The sequence below is a fragment of the Rosa rugosa genome, chromosome 5 (genome assembly GCF_958449725.1).
Source record: "Rosa rugosa chromosome 5, drRosRugo1.1, whole genome shotgun sequence".
NCBI classification, from domain to species: domain Eukaryota; kingdom Viridiplantae; phylum Streptophyta; class Magnoliopsida; order Rosales; family Rosaceae; genus Rosa; species Rosa rugosa.
This window is the reverse complement of record NC_084824.1, coordinates 20,231,330-20,256,371: the sequence shown is the minus strand read 5'-3', so window position 1 is coordinate 20,256,371 and position 25,042 is coordinate 20,231,330. Positions and strand designations below refer to the sequence as shown.

Sequence of the window (25,042 nt, the reverse complement as noted above, 5' to 3'; positions counted from 1 at the left end):
TCACATTGCAGGTGCCTGAGGAAATCATGTCAAAGGAGCCCAAACTAGAGGAAGTAATGGCTGGACTAGCTCTAAATGTTCTATCATTCTTGTCTCGTAAGGAATGAAGTTGTTAAAGCCCAAAAAAAAAGAAAAAAGAACAGGAGCACAAACCAAAGGAAGTGGTGGCTAGACTAGCTCTAAATGTCTATCATTCTTGTCTCATAAGGAATGAAGTTGCTAGAGCACAAAAAAACAGGCCCATTACTAATGGTGTTATCGGGTCAATATCTGTGGCCCATTTTTATTAGCTTGAGTAAGTTGAAGACCAATGAGGAAAATTTCAGGGTTTTGATAATTCAAGACTCCTCGTTTAGGAAGGTATGTAAGGCTGATTGGAAGAGAGTTGAAGATAAAAATCTAAGTAGTGTTTAAGTAAATCCAGAATATGTGTCTGGCCGAAACTCTAGGTTACTTGACCTAGTTGTAATAGTGTTTTGAATTAGAGATATTCTCAGAGATATTCATAGATATCCAATTAATTGTACGATTATCTTTCCTTGTACAACTCTGATTCTATATCTTGTAATCCTCTATATAAAGAGACCCCTATTATCAATGAAAGTACGATTCAATTCTCTCCCAATTTAGTTTTCCTTCAACACGTCATCAGCATGAAGCACTAACCCTGAAAAAAATAGCTCAAACCCTAAATCCGAATACAAAACCTTGAAACCTTTTCTGCATCCGCCACATAGCTTGAAGCCCTCGACCCCAGGAATCCAGAACCGGCGACAGAACCACCAGAATCGACCGCCGAAATTTCCAAACCACCCGCAGCAAATACTCTACCAGTTCACCACCTGTTGAACCTCCTGTTGCTACCAAAATTTTCCAGCAGCAGAGCTTTGATCCCAGAATTCCGGAACAGGAAGAAAAACTGACTGAACCTTCTACAGAAAAACAGGCAGAGAGAAGAAAAAAAAAAAAAAAAAGGGAGCCCAAGCTGCAGCCCAGAAGCCCAAGCCGCAGCCTAGGGCCTAAGCCGCAGTTCAGGAGCCCAAGCCGCTGACGTCAGCACGCCGTCAGCATCACGTCAGTATCTCTGCCACGTCATCAACAGCGCCACGTCAGCACGGTCAACTCCGGTTGACCGTTTCTGGTCAACTTTCCGACTACTTTTCTGGCGACTTTTCCGACCAATTTTCCGGCGACCTATTTCAAGGTATTTTTTACTAAAAGTTCCTATTTTTGAGTTTTTATTCAATTTCTCTTCTTTTTCTCGGGGACTTGCAAACTGCCTTCTTCTACCCCCCTTTCTTCATCATAGGGGAGACCTAATTAAGCCGAACTGTGGAGGTTCGTGCTCACTCCAAGCTTGGAGCTTGTTGAGATCTCCAAACTTAGAGTTTGTAGAGAATTTATGATTGACCACTTACGTCATTGTTTCGATCTAATCCAATACCTCTTGGAATTAAATTTCTTGGAAGCGATTATGCTCAGAAATTCCTAATTTCTTGGTAGCGATTACGCTCAGAAATTTTATATGTTTTCGTGGTAGCTTTTTCTGCTCCGAAACTAACCCTTCTTCTTGTTATCTTTCAGGATGAGTAACCTGAACAAATTGGACTTTGCTCCATTGGGAACGACTGGCTCTAGATATCACAGGAGGGTTCGTGATGTCCGCCAACATCTCAAGGCTGATGGAATCCTGGATACGATTCTCGAGCCTAGCCAGGACGTGCTAACTGTTGAGCAAGCTCAAGCTTTGGAAGCAAATAGAGCAGCCTTAGAGGCAAATAAGGCCAAAGCCATCATCCTAATGACTAGTCATATGGATGATTCGCTCCAGTACGAGTGTATGAATGAAGAAGACCCCAGAAGGCTATGGGTCTCACTCGAAGAAAGATTTGGCAACGTCCGTGACTCCCTGCTTCCTGACCTAGAAGTGAGATGGTATAGCCTTCGCTTCTGTGATTTCAAGTCAGTTCTTGACTACAACTCGGAAGCACTTCGCATTAAATCCTTAATGGAATTCTGTGGTAAAGAGATCACATATGCGATGTTGATTGAGAAGACTCTCTCTACCTTCCCCGTCTCTACATTGATGGTTGCTAAGAACTATCGAATCAAAGTTACTGCAGGACGGATCACAAGGTTTCATGAGCTCATTGGAGCTATGAATGTCGCTGAAAAGCATGACAACATCCTTGTGAAGAACTATAATTCGAGATATGTGGAAACATAGCATATTCCTGAATCCAATTATAGTCGCGCCCCTAAGAGAGGGCGCCAAGAGCAAAACCCTAATCTTAGGGATACTTCTGGACGTCCTGGTCCATATAATCGCTCTACTTGGGAAGGTAACCGCCAAAATAGGAAAACACGGAACTGAAGAGGTCAACGTGGAAAGAGAGAGGGAGGCAACGCCTCTGGCCATGTTGGTGGCGCCACCAACACTAAGAGCCATCTAAATGACGCTTTCAAAGCCCCTCAATCAATGGAGTCTGAGCAAAGAGATGAATGTTCTAGATGTGGAGTATCCGGTCATTGGGCACACATTTGTAGAGCTCGTGAAGAAATTGTCACCGCCTACAAAGCGTATTGTGAAGCAAGAGAAGCTCACTATGTAGAACAAGAAGATCAAGAAGATGATCTAGAGTAAGGGGTTGAAAACTACAAATCTAGCTGGGATCAATAAATCGTCAATTCTGTTTAAGTCTTTATTTTTCCAAGAGATGTAATAAGCAATTGCCATATACTTTGTAGTAAATGCCATTGGTTTATTTTTTCTTCACATAGGCTCATCCAAAATGAGTATGATGGCTAGAAAGGTTTTGAGATAAGTGGTACTTAAGCGAGCTTTGCTCCACCGTCATCTCTCTACTCACCTAGTCATATTTATTTTGGAGTTACCGAAAGAAGTCAAACAACTACCTTTGTTTTGCATTAGCTAACATTTGGATTAGATTCTCCTAATGGTTAAGAGACAATGATGTACTCCGTTAGCTTATGAATAAAATTTCAAGTTCTTTTCATTATGACTCCATTTTGATTCTGAGAATATTACTTTGTGACTACGATGGCTGGGCCATCAGTATTAATTCAAGGACATGGAATAGCCCAAGCTCCCCTTGCCAAATGGCACCTTGATTACTGTCACAGAAACTCTCTACGCTACTATGGCAAATCGCACCTATGAATAGCCAACAGATTCTATGAGAAAACGCATGTAGAGAACGGAAATGAGTTCCTTTGCAATGCCTCTAACGATTGCGAACAAAGGTGCATCTTAGAGAAGTTTATGTGTCTCTCTAGTGGACTCTATGTCACTATTGGAGCTATTAAATCCAATAAAGTTATGCGAGAAGATCTCTTGGATTTAGACACATATTGGCTTTGTCACGACAGGATAGGTCATCCTAGTCATGATATGATGATCCGTCTACTAAAGACTTCACATGGACATCCTTTCTCTAGAGCGAAACGAAGCATGAATCAAAAGTTGATTCCTGGACTAAGTGTGACCGTTGCCGCTGCCGCTGCCTCTGGCACCGCCGCCTTCCACCACCAGCCTAGGACTGGCACAGTCCCTATCCATGACACCATGGATGGCGTCCATCATGGTGATGGCGCCCTAGGTGATGTTGCAATCACCAACTTTGCTTCAAATAGCGTTTCAGACGCTCAGGCCCAACCTCAATCCTCATTGGTTGCTTCTAAAGCCTCTCGCTCGTTTACAAAGCCTGTTCCTTAGGGAAATTAGGACTGAGACCGTCCTATGCAAAGGATATGAAAATACTCATTCTGTTCTTACATAGAGTCCGTGGGGATTCTGTGGACTAGTTCAACCAACCTGCGGACGTTGAAATATTTCATGATGTTGGTTGACACGCAAACACGCTGGTCACGTGTTATGCCATTGTCCACTTGTAAATGTTGCTTATACTACACTCCTAGCACATATCATATGACAACGGGCTCACTCCCCGAATCATCCTATTCAGTCAATTGGATTTGACATTGTTAGAGAGTTTACATCGAAGACTTTCGATGGTTATTGCATTGGGACTGCTATTGGACATCATATTACCATGAACACACCCAATTGGTCTCGCGGAAAAGACTACGATGGTAGTTAGGACATTGGTAATGCGCACCAATCTCCTCATATCTGCTTGGGGTAATGCAATATCGCATGCAGCTATGCTAATTCGTCTACGACCCACCGCCACTCAATCTACCTATGTGTTACAGCTAGTGACTGGGTACAAGTATCGTACTTATGCATATTTGAGTGTGCCATTTATGTGCCAATTGCGCCGCCACAACGCTCTATGATGGGTCCTTACAGACGAATGGGCAACTACGTTAGATTTGAGACTCCAACAATCGTCCGCCACTTAATGCCCTTGCAAGGCGATCTCCTTACCGCTAGATTTGCAGATTGTCACTTTGATGAGACAGTCTTCCCGTCATTAGGGGGAGATATGAACACGGATGTTCAGCAGGAACGACAGGAATTGTCGTGGTCTGTCCCCACTATGTCTCATCTCGATCCCTGTTAAAGTGACTAGATCACACATCTGCTGCAAATATGCCTGCAAAGAATGACGTCCCTACGAGAGGACGTAGCGCCACCCTACACGGAGCTAGGCATGGTGCCAACGCCAAAGAAAGTGGCACTCTGGCGTTACAGGCCATGGCCCCAGTTAGGATGCGTGGGAGGCCCGTGGGTTCGAAGGATACTTTGACACATTCCAATCCTTTGATCATCAACACTCAAAATTCGTCTCATGAGTATCTTTTGGATTATGGTTATCGTTGGGGGACGCCTCAATGGCAGAACATATTCCTGAGAATATAGAGCTCTTTGAAAATTACACTAGTGTACATGAGACGTGGGATAGAAACTCCATCATAATTGATGATGTAATGGCGCATTTCATTGCGCATGAGTTTGTTGAGTCTGATGATATCGAACCAAGCTCCGTTGATGAATGAATGCCAACGTAGAGAAATTTGGCCTAAATGGAAAGATGCAATCCAGGTTAAGTTGGATTCTCTAACGAAAAGGAAGGTTTTTGAGCCAGTGATGCCAACACCTCCTGACATAAAACCTATTGACTAATGAGTCTTCGTTAGAAAGCGTGATGAGAAAAATAGATGGAAATCTCGCCTTATGGCGCAAGGCTTCTCACAAAACGCCCTGGAATAGACTACGATGAGACATATTCTCTCGTAATGGATGTCATTGCACTCCACTACCCTGTCAGTTTGGTTGTTTCCGAATAACTGAACATGCAGCTTACAAAAGTGGTCACTACGTATCTATATGGGGATCTAAATACGGAATATACATGAAGGTTCATGGTGAACTTCATTTACCCAAGTCAAGTGGCTTTAGACCAAGGAGCGTGTTTACAATAAGGTTGAAACGCTCACTAAAGTGATTACTTGATTGGGAAGGGATATGCCCACGCGTTTCCATAATAAGTTTCGGATTCTATCGCGGTTCATGTTGGACATGATCTTCATTGGAAGCCCTTAAAAAGTTAAGGGAAACCGCTGAACACTTGAAATCCGAGTTTGAGATGAAGGATTTTGAGAGAACACGATTATGTCTCGGTTTGGAACTTGAGCATCGTGTTGATAGATGCTTAGGCATTTTGACAAGGTCAAGCCTTCAAGCACCCCCATGATCGTCCGTAGTCTTGGTCCTGAAAAGGATCCGATCTTCGTCCGAAGGATGATGACGAATATGTGCTAGAGGCAAAAGTGCCCTACTTAAGTACAATAGGCGCCTTATTGTACTTAGCTCAATGCAGAAGACCAGACATCTCATTTGCAGTGAACTTGTTAGCTAAGGTATAGCTCTGAGTCAACGCGACGCCATTGGATTGGTGTAAAAGATATCTTTCGATACTTGAGATGTACGATTGATATGGGCTTGTTCTATCCCTACAGAGAGATGATGGATTCAGACACATCATACACCAGGAACGCCGCCAACAATGGCCTGCGTCCTCTATCCCCATCCCAAAACGACATGTGTTTTGGAAGGTTTTGCTAATGTTGGGTATCTCTCTGACCCAGACAAAGGTCATTCCCAAACTGGTTAAGTGTTCACCATGGGTAAGACTGCGATATCTTGTAGGTCTACATAACAGATCTTAGTCGCTATATCTTCGAACAATGCTCTTCACAAAGTGGTTCGTGAATGTATATGGATTTGATCCATAATTACGTATGTTCGAACAATTGTGTTTTGAAGTCTGCCACAGATAACCGTACAAGCATTTAGGATAATGCTGCTTGTTTTGAACGAATGAAGCAAGGCTACATCAAAAGCGACAACACCAAGCATAATCAGCAACAACAGACTCTCCTCAAGATCAAAGTGAACTAGGTTCGATATGAGGACAGTGTGGCAGACTTGCTCACTAAGTCATTGCCTAAATTCCACTTTCGAGAAACATGTTGGTAGCATCATTTGCAAAAGTTATCCGAAACCCCATGACCGTTGTCATCAGGGGGAGATGCAGACATCATGGGGAGGTGTCTACATGTATGGTCTCGAAACGTGAAGGGTGTGTTGTGCTCTTTTTCCCCTTTGACCGAGGTTATTTTTGTCCCACAGGGTTTTTGTTACTCGGTGTGAGCCCCGAAAAATTTATCGAGCTTAAATTGAGATATTTCGACAAGTTATTTATTTATGATCTCGGTAATTGTCGAAGTGCTCGAGAAAATTTTCAGAAATTTTTGTATAGTGAAATCCTCGATTTAAGGATTGGATAATAAAGTACACGACACGACGAGTTCGTGGAAATTTTCCGGATACCCGAGCTAGTTATAGCGATTTTCCGAAGTTATGCGCTTTTAGGAAATAATTTAGAGAAAAAGGAATTTCTACGGTGCAATCCCCTGGCCCTTCATAGATCCACCGCTTGATCACAGCCGTTCAAAAGCAATTGAAGGAGCCTATAAATAGGCCTGGGATCAGATGGACGATCTAGAACACCCGAGAGAGCATCAGAGCTCTCTGACTCGAACTGCAACCCGCGACCCGATCACGTGACCCGACCGGAAATCTCTCCTCCGGCCACCTCTCCGCAGCGGACCACCGGCAATAGCTTCGTCTCGTCGTCGCCGTCACCTCGTCGCCGTCACGCCTGTGGTCTTTGATCGCCCATGCACGGGACGAGGAGGGAGAATCGACGGTGAGAGTGCTTGACTGTTCCGGTGAATTCAAGCGATTTCCGGCCACCTTCTGGGCCGCATTCAGTATGGAAATTCCTCCTCTCGTCTTCCTCTACCCGTTTGTGCAATTAGTTTTCAAATTGGATTGAGTTTTAATGGTTTACGTTTCTGGGTAGCTACGGCTCCGCCGTGTCCTTGGGCACCGACGACTTATCCGATGCTTCTGGGTGTCTTCAACTCGCCTCTGATGACCATCATCGTCCTAGAACTCGAAAACGTGGCAGGTTGAGCTGAAACAGAGGGTTGGGCTATGTTAACAGTGTCGGGTACGTTCTGCAGAACGAGGTCACCCTTTGTGGTGGTAGCTTCGATTTTTCCGGTAACCTCTTCTCTTCGATTTGGTGTTGTGAATTAGGAACTGATGCCTAGTCTTGTCTATAAACCCAGAATCCGTCAAATTTGGAAACAGACGAGAAAGGAGGATCCGCTCATCGTCAAGTTTCAGTCAAGTTGGAGTTCTGTCAGCCAAGACTAGGCATCCTGTGTGGAAGTTTGACACCCGGTTTGCGAATCCGAATTATTGAAGGTAAATTTGGAGTTCTGTCAAAGTTGGTAATCTCTGAAATTAAGTGAAAGACATGTCTCTCGAAAAGGGTTGTTGAATCTGTTGCTGTTGATGCAATTGTGGAGATTGTTTATAATTGGTTGCTTGTGCAGAATGGGTTGTTTGTGTATAGTAGTAATTGGATGTGTTGTTATGTTTGATTGTGGCTATTGTTGGTTAAGAAGAGGTAGAGGTACAGAAATTATGAAATGGTTGTGTTGATGAGAATTAGATGTTTGTGAAAGGTTTGGAGAGACCAAGTTATATTGTGGGTGTCCTGAAAAGTTTGGGTACCCCTTGAAAATAAAAACGTGTTGGGTGTCCATAATAATTCCATCAAATTACTATGTGACGAAATCGTTAGGTAAAGAAATGAAAATAATATATTGGGTGGCCTTAGTAAATTGGGTGCACTTAATATATGTTTAGTCGATATTGTAATTTCAAGTAAATGTTCGATAATTCGAGTTAATTATCGAACTTGTCGCGATTGGTCAAACAATGGTCAAAATGGTCAAACCAGGAAAGGGTAGTCAAACCCTGGTTAACTCCTAGTCAAACCAAGAAAAGTTAGTTGTACGTCGAGATTTCAATTATTAGTTTAGTGAGATATTAACTGTCGAAATGTCGGAACTTAGGACTCCAGTTACTCGAGGAACGGAAGGTTCGCGACTCTCGGAGTACGTGAGCGAAAGTATCAGAATCCAGGTAGGGATTCAGGACTCTCCTCGGTTAGTAGTTTTCTTATCTATTGTTGTTAAAATGATGCATGTTAAGTGGTACGGTTTGGTTAAGTTAAAATGCAACGCATACTAACCAAATCGTGAGAAATGTGATGGCTTAAGGGCGAAGGGGGCATTGACTTCCTTGGGTTCGATTCCCTAAACCTCCGGAGGGTTAGCTACACCAGTCGGACGGTGCGCGATCGCAATGACGACCCGATCCGTGTGTGTAGCTAGGTAGCGGACGCTCTCGCTACGCTTACCTAGTGATAAATTAATTTGAGGTAAGGTCGTGTAGTGGGTCTATGGGACCGGCCATCAGGTAATATTTGGATTTGGTGCCGTATTTATTTAAGCATTATGCATCAGTTTTCAAGTTGAAAAACATTAAAGTTTGTCGTTCCTTTAAAATATTTGGTTTAAGCATGTTTTTTCATACTGGGATCCCAAATATATATTTAGTGGTTTCAAACCTAGTCGTGGTAAAGTTCCTGTAAGCTCACCCCTACAACAGTGTGGATGCAGGTACTGTGCACTGGTGACGGGACAATAGCGGACGGAGCTGGGTGTGCGGAACAAGTTCGGTAAATTTTGTCGTTTAGACCTTGTTCTAAATTCTATTTCTCGAACTTCGTATTCCGAGACTTGTTGATAGTTAGCCTTGTGTCAATTTTGGTTGAGTTCTCATTTCCTTGAAGTTTGTACCTCGTGTGTGAGAATTCATTTCAAGTTCTAGACGAATGAAATAAATTTTAGCAACTCAAGGATTTTCACCTAAAAAATATTTGTAGCTTCCGCTGTGTTTATACGAAAAGTTTTCAAACAAAATTCCTAGCGGTTCTCTAGAATGTAAATCGAGCGTTCAGTTTATGTTTTAGAGGCTCGCGGCACTGTGACGTGCTTAAGCTGGTGAGGTGCAGCTTGGGGCGTTGCACTCGGCAAGGTTTTTAATGAGGCAACGAGAGGAGCACCACGTTTGGGCGACACAAGGGGGAGTGTTCAAGTAAATCCAGAATATGTGTCTAGCCCAAACTGTAGGTTACTTGACCTAGTTGTAATAGGGTTTTAAATTAGAGATATTCTTGGAGATATTCATAGATATCCGATTAATTGTACGATTATCTTTCCTTGAACAACTTTGATTCTATGTCTTGTAATCCTCTATATAAAGAGCCCCCCCTATTATCAATAAAAGTACGATTCAATTCTCTCCCAATTCAGTTTTCCTTAACAAGTCAGTCGCTTCCGAGGTTGGTGGTTAGGAAGACCTGTGTTTATATTCTTGATGGCTGAGAGTAAGGCTAAGCTTGTGGAGAGGTTGGTGGATAGGAAGACCGAGACGAAGGAGTCTTTGCTTGTGAGGATTGCTACGGCGAGGGAGGAGGTGAAGCATGTCAAGAGTTTTGATTATGTGGTGGTGAATGCCGAGGGGAGGCTGGACAATGCGGTGCAGTTGGTGGAGTCGATTATTTGTGCTGAGAAGGCGAAGGTGCGCCAGAGGATAAGTGTGATTTAGCTTTGGAGGTAATTGTGAATTTTTCTTGGTAAAGCAATTTGAAATGCATTGGTTAGTTAGAGCTCTGTAGCTAATTTGAATATGAAGTGGATAACCTTCGAAAATAGACTGCTTTAAGCTGTAGTTCACAATGTCTTGCATCTCTTTTTGAAGTGAGCGAGATCAATATATTACGTTTGCTTCATTGTCATCTTTAACTCCATAAATGAGATATCTTCTTTGAATAGATTGGAATCGTGCTATTACATTTGTTGAAGTTATCGTTTACTTGTAAATGAAGAGGACTAAATGGCCTTTCATGGGTACAGAGTGTTAGATATGGTTGGACTTTATCTACTAATTAATGCAAAGTATCCTGATGATGAAAAATCTTAGGTGAACTCTGAGTTGTTTATGGGATGGCATTTTAGCAAGTTGAGTTTGCAATTAGATTAGTACAAAGGTGGCTCTCGCACTTTGATATTTGACATTCTTATTTTGATTCAATAATCAATGACCTGCCCTTGTTGCCTTAAAATACATTTGCAACATCTGACTTTCCTGTTAGTCATTCTATGCGGAAGTGCTGTCTTTGCTTGTGTATTAGCCAAAAATATATACCAGAGAATTAGGTCTTTTTATTAGCCTGAACTGGAGAAGCCAATCTTAACTAGCTTCACGTACACTCTAAAGGAAATCTGGTTTGAACTTTTTGAAATCATCAAATTTCAGTCATGGTCTAAAGATTAGATCATATCAGTTTCTGTCAGCCTGCCTATGATCCAACCTTGATTTCTTAGGTCTCTAGCTAAATGGTCATTTTATTTGCTTGTCACTTGGAGGATGCGAAAAGCTACTGCAGTGATTAGGTGAAGTCTGTTAGCTAACCTAGTGATGGGAGCTTGTAATTGTAAAAGAGCTCTTCTAGGAATTTAGCAAATGGTTTTGCTTTCTAGTTACTATATAGAAATGCTCAAGAACTTATTTGTCTAATGAATTGGTACATCAAATTGTATGTACTGATTTGTACGCTTAGAAATGTTATCAACTAGTGCATATTTGAAACTATTACATCTCTTCTACATGATAACAGTTAATTGGCAAGAGGTAGAAATCGTAATCCAGCTGCATATGTAACTCGTCGCGTGATTGAAGTGTGTTGGGGAAAGCAGCACATCGGCAGTGATGGAAGCTTGATCAACAGCCGCCTGCTTCAAAATTTTGTCTGCAAGTTCCGCACTCAAGATATAAAGTAGAGTAGCAGAGAGGAGAACTATTCTTTGGTCTATCTAGGTCTGTTCAAAATTTTTGTATTCTATGAGCTTTTGAATGGAGATGCATTTGTTTATAATTGCAATTTGTTGAATTTATGTTAACATACTGTTATATAGAATGGTCATTCTGAAAGGAAGATTCATTGTTATGAGTTTAGTTGATCGATTACGATCAGGATAATGTGGAGTTGATTTACAGTATGGTTGTGAGCTTGCTTAGGAACTTTACCCATTCACCTACCCTTCTCTCTAAATGTACACCACTTAAACCCTAAACCCACCTAAAACAGTAGACTCATTCAAAACCCAGCACTACAATGTTGCCTCCACTCTTTTCCATCAACCCTAAAATCCGGTGTTCATAACTTTAGTCTCACTGCACTCCATGGCATATATTTGTTCTTTACTTTTCTTTCCCTGATGTGAATTCTTGTTTTGTTCTGAGGTTTTAGACCTTACAGGGAATGAATCTAAGATTAAAAGTGTTATCTTATTATTCCTCAATCTAGTACTTGGAGCGAGGTTCAAAGACCCAGTGAAGAACAAAAACCTTATTGAAACAGTTTACGCGGAAATTCGATTCCCAAACTTAAGGCAGCTTCCTATCTCTTAATCATACTTGTTCTGAACCAATCATTAACTAAAGGACACTGGCTCTAGTTGCAGTTTTACATAATCTTTAACATAGATTGGGTCAAATCAGACTAAACAGTAGAGTTTTTATTCATTTACCTCATTTCTAGGGATTTTTTTCCCACTTACCCATTAAGTTCTCTCTTACCCAAAACACTCTAAGGATGTCTTTCCTAATACCCCATTAAGGGCACGTTTACTTACTTGGAAGGAAAGAGAATGATTACGGGGTAAAAGCATTCCTGCGTTTACTAACACATAAAGGAACCGGAATGATTCCGGGTAAAAGAAATCATGCGTTTACTAACACATGAAGGAATCAGAATGGATGTAGGTCCCACCTCCTTATCAGGAATCGATTTCTGAATACTCAGGAATTCGATTACGAAGGGGGGAGATGGGTTTAGGAATCATTCCTCCGGAATCAATACCGATTCCTTTCTTCTCCCATTCCACTTGTCTCCGATTCATGATTATTTTCCATTCCAAGTAAGTAAACGTGCCATAAGTTTTTTTTTTTTTAATATCATTTTACCCTCACTCCTTTATTACTTAGAGAGAGAGAAACCATAGGAGACTTCACTGGAGCCGGATGCCGGCCAACTTTCGCAAGATTCAGGCCAACTTTCTCCGAATTCCGGCCAACTTCCGCCAGAATCCGGTCATCGACCACCGCCCACCAAAATTTTCTGAAATCCTCTATTGCCCCCAATAGTCTACTGCCCCCTAATAGAGGTCTATTGCCCCCCAATAGACCTCTATTACCTCCCTATAGAACTTTTGGTCGCTGGAATGAGAACTAATCTTCCCCAAATTAGACAAATAAAACTTTGATTAAAGAAAAAAAATGAGAAAATTACATCAATTCAAAACATCTATTGCCTCCCAATAGACATTTAACAGACCTCTATTGCCCCCCAATAGACATGTATTGCCCCTCAATAAAACTTTTTTTCCCCCTGTTTTCATTCCTTCTTGACCTTTTGCCCCCATTTTACCCAAAAAATAAATTGATTTGGGCACCGAACCGAGAAAGCCGATTCCCAACTCCCAAATTGCAGTACCCAGTACTACTCTGCCTTTAGTACTCTCATCTATAGTTTCTCTCTTTCTTTCTAGTAGCTTTACTTCCAAAAATCACCACACTTCATCATCAACCTGAGTCTCATCCCTCATCAGACCACTAGCTTTCGAATACTATAACAATCCAAAGAAGAATATTAACCTCAGAAACCAACAATGAAAAGCTATATTAACAAACCCAGCTGAAGCGACTTCCTTCAAACCTTCCCTGCTGCCCAATCCCTTCGAAACAACGTCTTCACCGGAGATGATGGTAACAGAATTCCCCAGACCATGATGAGCTACTTGACGAGGATTTCAGGTATTATCTCGTGCCAGAAAAGTTCACCGGTGAGGAAGATAACACCGGCGATTGTAATCACTGAAACTTAGGCCCATTCCCGCGGCGACCATGGTGGCGCTGGGCAACTACTCGAAAATCCTTCGGGGCTGGAACGACGAGTGCCGGAACTATAACAGCGACGACAACGAGGCTGCGGAGGCTCGGAATCGGCGATCAATCGAACGACGACGAGAACGTCGGAGTGGCTGGAGTTCAGATCGAAGCTTCTTCGTTGTCTTCAGGCTTGGACTGCATCTCTGGCGTGACGATCGCAGAGAGAGAGAAACCGGAGGTGGAGATCAGGGAGGGAGAGAGAGAGAGAGAGAGGAGAGAGAGGGGTTGCTGGCAGCGTGGAGAGAGAGGAGAGAGGACAGAGTGGCATCATGTAGTTTTTTAATTAGGTGAAGGGCAAAGTTGTCATTTCTCTTTAAATTAGGTTAGTGGGAATAAAAATCTGTTGCTGGGGTAAGTGAGATAATTTTGGCTCATTTTGGAGTTTTTGGTCAAGGACCTGGCCCTAAACAGTAATCGTGCACTCAAACTCTCTTAAGGAACGCTCAAGTCTTTAAAGGGATAGAAGTAGGAAGGGATCCAGATGAGCCTTTAGCTTGACACAAATGAACACCGCACAAAATGGATTCTTCTTATAATCCATTTTCTGCAAGCTACAACCAACGAATTTGTCAAAAATCACAAAGAATATGCTAATTTGAAAGCATGCATGGATATTATTCAAGGCGTAATTTATAAGTTTATTAATATATTATACAAGAGTTTTGAACTGACATGACTTGCATTTTGATTAATCAATTAAGTAATATAATTAGCAATGGACAAGTTTATTAATGTATTATAAAAGAGTTTTGAACTGACAGAACTCAGACTTTGAATAATCAAATAAGTAACATAATTAGCAATGGACAAGTGGCTTAATTTGATAATATAATGAAATCCAATCCTGATCATTCATATCTGTTCTTATGCAGATGCTAAGTTGGCAAAATGGAATTTCATCCCAACTTGATCCTATTAGGAGAAAGACCACGAGGACATAATTGATTAACACCAACTCAGGGCACAAGTCAAAGTCTTCCAAGGAATAACTGGACAGAAGTCAATGTCACCAAGCTACAATACATGGTACACCAGTTGATTTTATGAGGACAAAAACCTTCTACATTGTTTTTTTCATATACAGTGAAAAGCAAGATATAGTGGGAGATAACAATATGAACAACGAAGCCAAAGATTTTTCACTTTCGGTTAGAAATAGATGTAGGCTTTTATGTCTTTAGCTGATTCATCAAGAAACTTCTTAGTAGAAGCAAGAGAAGCAAGACAGAAGAATCAAAATCATTTCCAAACAAAATACATAACAAACCTTAAACGAAGTGGGCCAAAAACAAAAGCAATATGACGTTTACTCTTTCTTTCCTCCTCATTACCTAACAAAAAACGTGCCCCCCAAGCTACTTTTCCTCCTAGTTTATAAGGCCAATTCCCAATCATTTTCTGCACTGTCAAAAACACCAAAAACTACAAACACATAGACCCAAATCTTGCGTCTATTTCCACTATTAAACTCATATTTTATTGAAAGAGAGAAGCATTTAGCACCATGGTTCTGCATAATTCTGCAGAAGGCGAAGAAGGAAGCATTCGACTGGAGATTTCTGACCTTCAGAGGCTGAGTGAGACCGGCAGTGTAGGCAACACAATGTTTCAGCCACAAACCAGTATTGAGAAAAGAGAGAGCAACAATTCAGCTTCTGTTGGTCCATTAACAAAGCCAATGGTTCGTGCACCCGAAAAGAAGCTGACCCTTTTCGCTCTCCGCCTAGCAGTGCTCGAAAAAACAGCAACCAGCCTTGGAACTCTCGGTTTCATCTGGGCCACGGTCGTTCTTCTAGGAGGTTTTGCTATTACTTTGGAAAATTCAGACTTCTGGTTCATCACCATCATTTTGTTGATTGAAGGGACTCGGATTTTCAGCAGGAGCCATGAGCTTGAGTGGCAGCATCAAGCCACATGGTCCATCACTGATGCTGGGATGAACAGCTTTCGAGCATTGAGAATGAGTTCGAGCTTCATATTTGGGAGTATCAAGGCTTTTTTCAAGCCTGTTCTTGCAGTCAGGAAGCAAAGTCAACGCATTAGACAGATTGCAGGGACTAAGGATGAAAGAAACTTGAGAGGTTTCAACGTTCAAGGAAAGACTATTCGGACTTGGACAAGCTCAGAAGTCCCTTTCCTTCCATATGCTCAATGGATTTTTCGGGCGAGACACATTAGCAAATTGCTCTATTGGCTTCAGCTTTTATCAGCTTCAGCTTGTATTGCTCTCTCATTGATAAAGCTCATCAAGCACAACTATGGTGATGTGGAGAAAGGAGACACTGACAAGAGGAACCGGAAAGCTGCTCTGAGTGTTTTCTATTCCTTGGCCTTGGCAGAAGCTTTGCTGTTTCTGATGGAGAGGACTTACTGTGAGTACAAGGTGAGCTACTGTAAACTTTTGGAAGAGGTGAACAAGGAGTGTGAGTTGGACCGTTCAGATTTGGTTTCGATTAGAAGGTTTTTCTATGATGCCTATTCAAAATGTGTCAATGGAAGCATTTTTGATGGCTTGAAGATGGATATGGTCTCTTTTGGCATGGACCTATTGGGTTCAAATTCCACAGATGAGCAGCTAATTGGAGCTAAAATTCTTCGCCAATTCGCTATGAGCCCCCGGTATTCAGATGACACCTTACAGAAGATAGGGATAAATTTATCAGTTATAGAAAGATTGGTTGAGATACTGAATTGGACTGATCCAGATGAAGAAGTGATTAGAAAATGGGCTGCAGAAATACTGTCAAAACTGGCTGGGAAGAAACAAAACTCTATCCGAGTAGCTGGAATTCCTGGTGCAATGGAATCAATTTCATCTCTGCTCCAAAGCAGCAGAATCTCAAGTGGTGCATGTGATGAAATCAGTGAAAAGAAAACTCATTCTGATCATGGTAACTATGATTTGTGGACATTCAACCATTTAGGCCTGCTTATTTTGAAGAAACTTGCGCGTGATCATGATAACTGTGGCAAGATTGGAAACACAAGAGGCCTCCTGCCAAAGATCATAGACTTCACACATGCTGAGGAGGTGTTGCTCAAGGCAGTAGATGTTACACCAGCTCAGCTACGGACGCTGAAGCGATCGTTCCAATTGGTGAAGAGGCTTGTGAGCACAGCAGGCAACACAGGAAAGAATCTCCGGAGACAGATTTCGGAGATAATTTTCACAATCTGCAATATCAGAGATATCTTGAGGCATGGTGAGAAGCATCCAAACCTGCAACTATTGAGCATTGAAATCTTATCTAGTCTAGCACTGGAAGAGGAAGCAACAGAGAGAATAGGAGGAACAGGTGGAGTGCTTAAGGAGTTGTTCAACATTTTCCTTCAAAAGGAAAGGGAAAGTGAGGAAACTGTGGTCACTAATAGAGAGGTGATAACTAGTGCTGGGGAAGCTCTAGCAATGCTGGTATTGGAAAGCAGGAACAACTGTCATCGTATCTTGAAGTTTTGTGTAGTGGATAGCCTTGTTGTAGCTCTTGATTCTCCATTGGTTCGCATCAATGCTGCTAGAGTTTTGAGGAACTTGTGCACATACAGTGGCAAAAACTGTTTCAACCAGCTCAAGGGAATTGCAAATGCAGCACCTACTGTAAGTCCTTTCTTTCTACATTATCTACTGGTATTGGTTACCAGACCGTTTGATATATTATGATGTTGAGATGTTCTACGCCAATCTGAATTGGATCGATCAGAAATAAATGATCAATGATTTAGATTGTTAGTCTTATAACATGTCATACTTGTTCTAGGTAATAATCGTTAACTGTTATGCAAGACAAATGTTGATTCATTTATTATGCATTTGGTTCACAATGCAGGTGCTCAAGGAAATCATGTCAGAAGAGCACAAACTAAAGGAAGTAATGGTTGGACTTGCTCCACATGTTCTATCACTCTTGTCTCCCGAAGAATCAAGCCTCGTGTTTGAGAGAGCTGGAGTTACAGAGGCAGAAGTCGCTTACGAATTAGTCGAGATTCTGAGGAAGTACAGACACCCACGAATCAAAGTTCCAAGAATAAGGAGGTTTTCCATAGAGCTAGCAATTTGGATGATGAAAGACAAACCTACAAATATTCAAAAATTCAAGGAAATGGGGATGGAAAAGGAGCTCGAACATGTGCTAGAGACCACAGCCGAGTTGGAAAGCTTCAACATTTTCTCTGGTACAGTGGGAATGAGCAGGCACAATACTACAATTCACTCATTGGTAGAAACTGCTTTAGAGTTGTTAACTAATGAATGATGGGAAAGCCGATGCTTCATGGATTTATTGCGAATGTCCATGGAGATGAAGTGATCTTGTATATATGTTTGGCCTAAAAGTTAAACAAATTCTTTTTCTTTAAGTTATAAATGTAACTAGCTAAATTCTTTATTAATTGTGAAGAAAGATTCTTCTTCACTTTAAGTTAGTCAGTACAAATGAATTTTAGCCATATGAGCTATTGAATTGAAGTTCTACTTATTGAGAATTTCGTTATGTTTGGTCACAACTCACAACTTAGATTTTAATTACTTTTTAGATGACTGTGGAAGATACTAAGAAAAGCATCATCTTTTATGGAATTTTTCCACAATTGATCAATGAGTAGAAAACTAAAGTTAGGAAGGTGGAACTTATATATCGTCTCTCGGGATAAGTATACAACGTGCTCTTATCAAAAGTATTCCGATAATGAATAACTTTATCAAAAAACACTTTTCTTTTCTTAGAAATTTGTTTGAGAAGTACAATTTTTATCAAATATGATAGGAGAATTGATAAAGGGAATAGAGATGATAATAGAGATCATACTGAGAAACAGAAGAATTCCATACGGGTACAACTCTTATTTGTGTAAAACCATAATTACATGCTCACAATCATATGCATACAAGCTTGACAATAATCACATAAGAATCAAGACTTACCTTCAGCAATTACTGGCATGGATTCCATCTCTGCAACTGCACAACAACGATCACTAGAATATAGTCTTCTGTTGCTTACCAACTTGCTTCTCAATGGACAGAACAATATGCAATAATCGTCGGGTGCAACAGGGACCAATTCATCCATATATATATAGGTGACTTAACCCTCAAGGAGCTTCCCATTAAAGCATTCCTTATCGGATTAGGTTTCCTAGTTAGATTCTTAATGTATCACATCTTGTAGCCTTTCTTATAGACTAAGCAATGGATTACTATCCTTAATGAATTGATACACTGCTTCATTAAGCTACTAGTATTGATTTACAGTTTGTATCCATGTTAAACTAGGTTTGACATTTAGCTAATCATCAATTACTTTATGATGATATGTGTTATGTCCATATTTGATCTAACAATTTGAACGAAGTGAAAAAAAATGCAATTAGGTCATGTAAAAGATGCTACAAGTACTAATAACCATTATATGACTATTTTTTATGTCTTGCTATATATATTGTGCTGTAGAGGCTCGTTCAAGAGAGAATCCCCATACTTTAAGAATTTTGAAGATTTTTACTATTTTACACTAGGGGTAAAGCTATGGTATGTTAACATTTCTCATACATCAACTATTTTTACCACTTTAAGGACTCATGTTACCACTTTGAGGACTAATATTACTATTTTGAGGACTCATATGGTAAACTAAGAAAATTTACCACTTTAAGGACTCATGTTACCACTTTGAAGACTAATATTACTATTTTGAGGACTCTTGTGGTAACTAAGAAAATTTACCACTTTAAGGACTCATGTTACAACATTGAGGACTAATATTACTATTTTGAGGACTCAAATTACCACTTTTAAGGCAATTGTATGCATGTCATACGTTAACATTTTGTAGAATTTTCCTTACACTAGTATATGACCTAACTCAATAATTTCAACTGTTGTTTTGTTGGATTTATATGCAAGAATTGTGTCTATAAAAAAATCAACCAATCCATAATCATTTGGTCATTTAAAATTGTGTAAACAAATGTAATCTGTTAGATAAAATTAAAATGAGCATTGTGTTAATCAAATGATTAAACTTGTTCCAATTTGACTAATTTTTTGTATGATTCATATGTGTCTAGAGAATGAATGGTTTAGATTATTAAATTACATGCTAAAAATAAAAACATCCTCACATTTCTAGTTTAAGGAGGTTCTCCTTAGATCCTCCCTCTTGTGCTGTATAGAATCATTTGGCAACAAGAGTTCTTTAGTTTTATTATTCCATTGGATATCAAAGTTGAGATAAGTACGTAGTACTTAAATTTGTGCAATGAATTAGCAAATTAGATCTCATCTTTCCTGCTTAGACCTAAATGACCATTATTTTCGTGTTACATCTCATATCAAATATGACCGTACATCTCACCAAAGGTGTTGCAGTTCATACTTACTAATCAGTTTTATTCATTTAGAATCTCAGATGCTCATTATTTTAACCCGTTTCTGACTTCGACTCGTTCATTCTACGTCCTTCTCTCTCTTTCCAAGCCAAGAAAAGCTTATCGAAAATTAGTAGGAAATTCAGAAATTGATTGCAGAGGCATGAAAGAAGACTGAATCCGTTGGAGTTATCGTCTCCGATGTTGGACAAACGACATTCAAAAAGATCAGATCTACTCATGTTATCCTAATCTCTAAGTCCAACTGTTGCATGCTGTAAAAGCTTTAAGTTGCTTTAGTTCTATTGGTAGTCTTGTTTATTGTTTGTGTTGTAGTAGGTTCACTATCTCATTGGTGTCCTCTTTTTTTTTAAACCATATTTTGATATAACTTTATGAAACAATTAGATGAAGGAGAATTTATTGGACTTTTCTTTTTTGCATTGTGAACCTTCTATTCAAGCTATTATATAGGGTTTTTGTCCATTTACACCATTTTTAAAGATTTTTTTCCCACTTACCTCATTAAGTTTTTTTAATTTCCTCTTACCCAAAACACTCTAATGAGGTCTTTCCTAATACCCCATTAAGATTTTTTTTTTTTTTTTTTTTTTTTAATACCATTTTACCCTCACCCCCTTTGTTACTTAGAGAGAGAGAGAAAAAAAAAATGGAAGAGAGAGAAACCATGGGAGACTTCGCCGGAGCCCGGTCACCGGTCGCCGGAATCCGGTCACCAGTTGCCAGATTCCGGTAACTTTCGCCTGATTCCTGTCAACTTTCGCCGGATTCCGGTCACCGGCTGCCGCCCACCGGAATTTGCTGAAAATCTCACCGGAAAGTTTTTTTGCCCCCAATAGACATCTATTGCCCCCTAATAGAGGGGAAATAGAGGTCTATTGCCCCCCAATAGACGACTATCAGCCATGTATTGCCCCCCAATAGATGACTATCAGCCATGTATTACCTCCCAATAGACGTCTATTGGCCCCCAATAGACGTCTATTGCCCACCAATAGAACTTTCGGTAGTCGGAATGGGAACTAATCTTCCTAAAATTAGACAAATAAAACTTTAATTAAAGAAAAAAGCGAAGAGATTATATCAATTTAAAAACGTCTATTGCCCTCCAATAGACGTCTATTACCCTCCAATAGACATTCAAAACTTTTTTTTTCTTTCCTTCTGTCCCGTTACTTATAAAAAAAAATAAAAAATAAAAAATAAAAACTGATTTGGGCACCCAGAAATGATCTGGGCACCAAACTGGAGGAAACCCATAGAAATCAGGCCAGATTCCGGCCACCAGAAATCAGGTCGGATCTTGGGTGCAGGCATGCAGCTGAGGGATCCCTGTCGTCATCATTATCGGAGAGACCGGTTCCCATCGAAACAAGGCCGCGTGGTAGGCCAGGTTCGCGTCAGCGCTGTCTCCGGCTACGAAGATCCGGATCTGTCACGCCACGCCACTGTCTGCGCTGGGTGCTCCGTTTACGGCTTAAACGACAAGGTCTCGTTCTCGGGATCTGACCGGACGGACCAGCCGGCGAGCCTCTACGCAACGACGAAGAAAGCCGGCGAGGCCCACACAATCGACGGCGGAGGATTGGCCGATTTACATGCCTCGAGAAGAGTAACGAGGTTGGCGATGTTGCTGTGGTTCTCCATGACGTATCGGACTTCGGCCTGAGAGGCCAGGTGCCTGTCTTCGGGCCGTCGCCGGTGAGAGCGTCATCGACGAGGAGTGGAGAGAGAGAGAGAGAGAGAGAGAGAGAGAGAGAGAGTCGTCTGGAAAGAGAGAGTAGGACTGTAATTTTTTAATTAGATTGGGGGCAGAATGGCCATTTGCTGATAAATTGTGTATGTGGGAACAAAAATTTGTTGATAGGGTAAGTGGAATAACTTTTGCTTATTTTGGTGCTTTGGGTCAAAGACCCTATTATATATATATATATATATATATATATATATAATATTTTGAATAGTCTTCCACTTACCTACCTAGGAGAATGGTATGACATTTGTATAAAATTTCTTCTCTTAAATTAGTTTTTCTAGTTATCTTATTGCATATATGTATATATGTTGGCTATTTGTTCTATATATAAGGTAGAACTATATTCTATAGGGAAAATTTTAAGAATAGTGCACGAAGTTTGGCCCACTATTAATTTTCGTACACGAAGTTACAAATTATGAACAAAGTACACGAACATTTGTTCCCGACCAAAGACTTGTACACGACGTTAATGACGCCGTTAGAAGGTGTGAAACGTGGCAATTTTTGAGGGGTAAATCCGTCTGTACGGCTTTTCCCTCCATTTTAGCACCTTTTGTGTCTGAAAATGCTGTAGCAATGGTTCCTGGCAGAAATTTGGCAACTGTTCATCAAAGTCTGTTTAAAAAAAGGGAAAATGTTGGTTGGGTACTTGGCAATTGAAAATACAGAGTAACAGAAAGCCAAGCATAAAACCAGCAAACCAGAATTACAATACTTGATTAATGTCGAGTAGAAAACCAAATTCCCAACCAAATTTGGTAGGCAAATTGTTCATAGCCCTATTACATACTCAAAAGGGTCAAAAACCACCTGTTACACAAAAGCTCTAATAAATCATGGCATTTGCAATATAACTGAAGAAAACAAATGCCATAATAACAGAGTGGTGTTTTCATGACCAAAACTACATTGATGCTTCTTGCCTAATATATTGCTTCATGGCTTCCACAAGGCCCTCTGCAGTTTGGGCTTTGGAGCTTGAACAGATGCGGATGCAGAAGCTGCAGCCAGCCTTGGTGATTTCCTTGCTATAAACTTCCTCCCTGCAGTCCTCTTCACTCGCTTGCCTGAGGTAGCAGGTCTAGCAGGGGATCCCTGATGCATTTGCTCAGTCTAGGTAAATTTGAAATACAAAAGTAAGTAAATGCAGCAACCCAGGCAAAACCAAAAAAACCACATCAATGGAAAAATACACAGAACTGCATATAACTTACCCTATAACTTACCTCAGAACTTGGATGCACAACATTGTTAGTGGTTTGAGAAAACATAGTATTCCCATCAATACCTACAGAGTCAATGTTAAGATTGACATTGACATTTAGGTTGACATTTTGATTCTCATTCACCGATGGGGGCATGGCAGATGAAGTTTGAGATTGAAAATGATCTGCATTATCAAAGGTTGATTCTTGTGTAGGCAGTGGTTCACCATCTGGAATGTGGATATCTTCTGTGTTCTCTGCTGCTGGTTGAACATTATGTGCATCATTTTCAGGCTGAACATGCACTTGTGGAACTTGAGTCTCACCTGCTGCATTCCTACCCTGCATAATTTGCACTATACCAGAAATCAACTTTTATACAAACAAATATAATGTCCACAATGTCCCATTGAAAATGTAAAACAGATACTACAGTTATAGGAGTTAGGGAGTTAATGTGGTTACTTGGTTCCTTCTTTGACAAGTCCTCTTATTATGACCCTTCTGGTGACATGTGCCACAAGTGATCTGAGAGTAGTAGCTTTTTGGGAGCCTTTCAACTCCAGCTAGTAGGGGTTCCTCACCTACAAATATATGTAAATCCAATTAGTATAAGACAGAAATGACTTGTTTAGATCCTCAAACATCACTCAAACACTGTACATACCTGGTTCTTTGGTCCTCTTGCTTTTGGGCCTCCCTGGCTGCCTCCTATACAATGGAGGTGCTATTGACCTATCCTTTTTTTCCCATTCAGCCACACCAGCAATGGGATTTATGACAACCTCATATGCCTCCAAATATTTCTTCTTAGTATACCACTCAGAGACAAAGTCATCTGGGCTCCAACCTTTGCTATAAAGTGCTGCTATAACATGTCCACATGGGAGTGCAGAGAGATCCCATCTTCTGCAAGTGCATGACTTCATATCTAGTTGAACAAAATGTTGACTGATTACTCCACTCTCACATGCAACCCCTCTTCCTTGCAAATCAAACCTCTGCTCACTTGACTGCAGCGCCTTGTAATCATGACTCCAGGTAGCATTCTTCTTCAAAAGCTTTTCAATTCTGGGTCCAACGTTGCATCTCCACTTAGCTGCAGCATTTCTCCTATTATTCAACCTCACCATAAGTGCAATCCTAATATCCTCCAAACAGGGGATAATTGGCTTTTTTCTTGCCTCCAGTAGACTTTTGTTGAATGACTCACTATGGTTGTTAAGGAGAATGTCACACTTCAATTTGTCACTGAAGTGTGACCTTGACCAATTAGAGGCAGGCCTATAGTGGGCCAAACTTCATGCACTGTTCCTAAAATTTTCCCTATTCTATATATAAATATGGTGGTTTTAGTTGGACCTTCAAATTTGTTATTTGGGTCTCCTATACTTAGTACACCTCTAATTTACTTTTTAGAATACTTGAAAGACTTCCTTATTTTTACCAAAACACCCTTGAATATGAGCTACGACAATCTGTTATTCTACTTTTTATCTATATCTTTAACTACGAGAAGAAGAATGAATCAAAATCACATAATGTTGCTCTCTTATTAATAGGTCTCTCATTCACCAAAATTAATCAGAGGGTTGGTTCTTGATCTTAATATGTTGCTAGAATCCCTTTGAATTTGCTAAAAGAAGGATTTCAAGGGTTTTGGGTTGGAAGATCGAGTAATAACTATATCATCAGATTTGCTCACCTAAGGGACAGTTTTAAGGGACTGTGAGGGACAAATGCATCTAAACCACATGTATTAAATATAAAAGCAAAAATTATAACAACTTAAAACTGTGCATTTATTTTCAGCCGTCAGATTCACTTGTCCCTCACAGTCCCTTAAAAACTGTCCCTTAGGTGAGCAGACCTTACTATATCATAATATTCAATGAATTTAGTGTCACGCCCCGGATTTTGAATGATAAATTCAAATCCGAAACCTGAATAATTACAATTACAAAAAAACCAAATCTCGAAACTTCGAGTTCATTATTACAATTCACTCTCACAATATATTATAAAGCTCAAATGAGCATAACACACCTCACAACTTACAATTGTTGTAAAACTCTAACAATTGCTCTAACCGCACGATCACCGTCCTGGTTCTCCTGTCCTGTAGGATTACCCGCTACACAATTTGAATAGTGTACCGGGAGTTGCAACAACACAAAACCCGGTAAGCTTTTTACAGCCAGTATGAGTAAACAAGAAAGAACTGTTGATTTATTAGATTTCAAGACTACCACAAACCCACGTTACTTT

At 40.4% G+C, this 25,042-nt stretch overlaps 3 protein-coding genes across 3 annotated transcripts; 1 reads left to right on the top strand and 2 right to left on the bottom strand.

The window, feature by feature from the left end:
• Positions 1–14,822: 14,822 nt before the first annotated feature.
• LOC133710236 (uncharacterized) lies at positions 14,823–17,779 on the top strand. Its single transcript, XM_062136253.1, has 2 exons — positions 14,823–17,021; positions 17,251–17,779. Exons 1-2 carry the CDS (start codon positions 14,931–14,933, stop codon positions 17,674–17,676), a joined length of 2,517 nt encoding a protein of 838 aa, XP_061992237.1. The 5' UTR covers positions 14,823–14,930; the 3' UTR covers positions 17,677–17,779.
• Positions 17,780–22,299: 4,520 nt separating this feature from the next.
• Positions 22,300–23,238, bottom strand: LOC133708033 (uncharacterized). Its single transcript, XM_062133484.1, has 2 exons — positions 22,796–23,238; positions 22,300–22,682 (listed from the first exon to the last, which is right to left on the bottom strand). Exons 1-2 carry the CDS (start codon positions 23,120–23,122, stop codon positions 22,506–22,508), a joined length of 504 nt encoding a protein of 167 aa, XP_061989468.1. The 5' UTR covers positions 23,123–23,238; the 3' UTR covers positions 22,300–22,505.
• On the bottom strand, positions 23,219–24,056 carry LOC133711328 (uncharacterized). The gene is made up of 2 exons (XM_062137464.1): positions 23,442–24,056; positions 23,219–23,358 (listed from the first exon to the last, which is right to left on the bottom strand). Exons 1-2 carry the CDS (start codon positions 23,905–23,907, stop codon positions 23,219–23,221), a joined length of 606 nt encoding a protein of 201 aa, XP_061993448.1. The 5' UTR covers positions 23,908–24,056.
• Between the last annotated feature and the right edge of the window lie 986 nt (positions 24,057–25,042).

What these genes read in the sequence shown, in the direction of transcription:
- LOC133711328 (XM_062137464.1), bottom strand. Translation starts at nt 23,907, where the DNA reads ATGGTGAGGTTGAATAATAGGAGAAATGCTGCAGCTAAGTGGAGATGC. An exon ending in CAAGAGGACCAAAGAACCAG is followed by an intron (nt 23,359 to 23,441) that starts GTATGTACAGTG and finishes ATATATTTGTAG; the next exon opens with GTGAGGAACCCCTACTAGCT.
- LOC133710236 (XM_062136253.1), top strand. Translation starts at nt 14,931, where the DNA reads ATGGTTCTGCATAATTCTGCAGAAGGCGAAGAAGGAAGCATTCGACTG. An exon ending in TTGCAAATGCAGCACCTACT is followed by an intron (nt 17,022 to 17,250) that starts GTAAGTCCTTTC and finishes TTCACAATGCAG; the next exon opens with GTGCTCAAGGAAATCATGTC.
- LOC133708033 (XM_062133484.1), bottom strand. Translation starts at nt 23,122, where the DNA reads ATGCAGGGTAGGAATGCAGCAGGTGAGACTCAAGTTCCACAAGTGCAT. An exon ending in TTGTGCATCCAAGTTCTGAG is followed by an intron (nt 22,683 to 22,795) that starts GTAAGTTATAGG and finishes AAATTTACCTAG; the next exon opens with ACTGAGCAAATGCATCAGGG.